General features: G+C 35.7%; 1 protein-coding gene across 1 annotated transcript in view; it reads right to left on the reverse strand. All coding sequences in view use genetic code 11, as the record gives it.

Annotated features, from left to right (window-relative positions):
- Window positions 1-897: 897 nt before the first annotated feature.
- EGR_11195 (hypothetical protein) overlaps window positions 898-1,046 on the reverse strand; it is a gene marked incomplete at both ends in the record, with an annotated part of 2,316 nt that continues 2,167 nt past the window's right edge. Inside the window, 2 exons of the mRNA XM_024500442.1 lie at window positions 898-915; window positions 960-1,011. Of these exons, the coding sequence (XP_024345144.1) occupies window positions 898-915; window positions 960-1,011 (70 nt within the window). The remainder of the gene's footprint in view (window positions 916-959; window positions 1,012-1,046) is intronic.

Below are 1,046 nucleotides of genomic sequence, written 5' to 3' on the forward strand. Positions count from 1 at the left end.
CATTGTGGGTACAAAGCTCCACGAAGGTGACTGTTGTGCAAAGTCATTTGCATGAGAAAAGCATTACAATATCAAAATGTTCTCAGTTTTGTAGACTAATATTTGCAAGAAATAACTGTAAAGGTGTAGTTACATGTATTTCATAATAAGAAGTCAGCTATTAAAAAAGGTGCACTTACATGCCGATATGCCAATGAATAAAATTTGCAACAAATGTAAACGCAGAAAAAGACATTTGTTATTCAGCAAAATTTTTTGTGGGGTTACAGTTATGTACAATAGGTAATAGTAGATAAAAATGTGTAGCTAGTTCCTGGTTTATTTTCTTCACTCTCGCACTTATACGTTTCAAACGAGGTGATTAATTAGTGGGGTTGTTTTGAGAGCTGACAAAAATCAGTACAAGTTTATGGTGGCTTGGATGCGGGACTATTTTTCTACCTCTAGGAATCCAGCAGTCGAATTTATCACAAAGTTAGTGCATATTGCTCTCGTTTACCATTAGGGGTACATTTAAACAGCATAAGCATTCTGTAGCCCTTGTGTCTTTCAGGCACAGTCTTCTCTGCTTCCCCTTTATGTTGCCGTTGTGTATGCCATTGTATGGTTCTTCTTCTCGCGTTTGTAGGCAAAACCTTGTCTTCGAAAAACACCAGGGGAGTACCTTTTAAGACTGCATCATGGCGTTTTAAACAAGCATTGGCTAAGTATGGAATTGTGCGTTCCAAACAAAGCAGTTTGTAGACAACAGGGCTTTCACCACGCGTACTTCATTGTTGCCTTTATATAATTAAATTTTAAGTCCTTACTCTTTCAAACGTTGACTATGTTATCTGTAAATGGTGCTTGATACTTGTATGGTCCATTGCAGATTCATTATTGGCCTGAGGCACCACACTAATTCTCCAATATATACTTTAAAAAAAGTTTGAATATAAAGAATTAGGAAAAAATATTACGTTATTCTTACTAGAGTCATCAAAAACTATTTTCAACTTAGAGGTTTTTTGGCTAAAAACTAAATGGTTGTTAGTATAAGACCCTAT

Source organism: Echinococcus granulosus (genome assembly GCF_000524195.1).
Source record: "Echinococcus granulosus chromosome Unknown EG_S00488, whole genome shotgun sequence".
NCBI lineage: Eukaryota > Metazoa > Platyhelminthes > Cestoda > Cyclophyllidea > Taeniidae > Echinococcus > Echinococcus granulosus.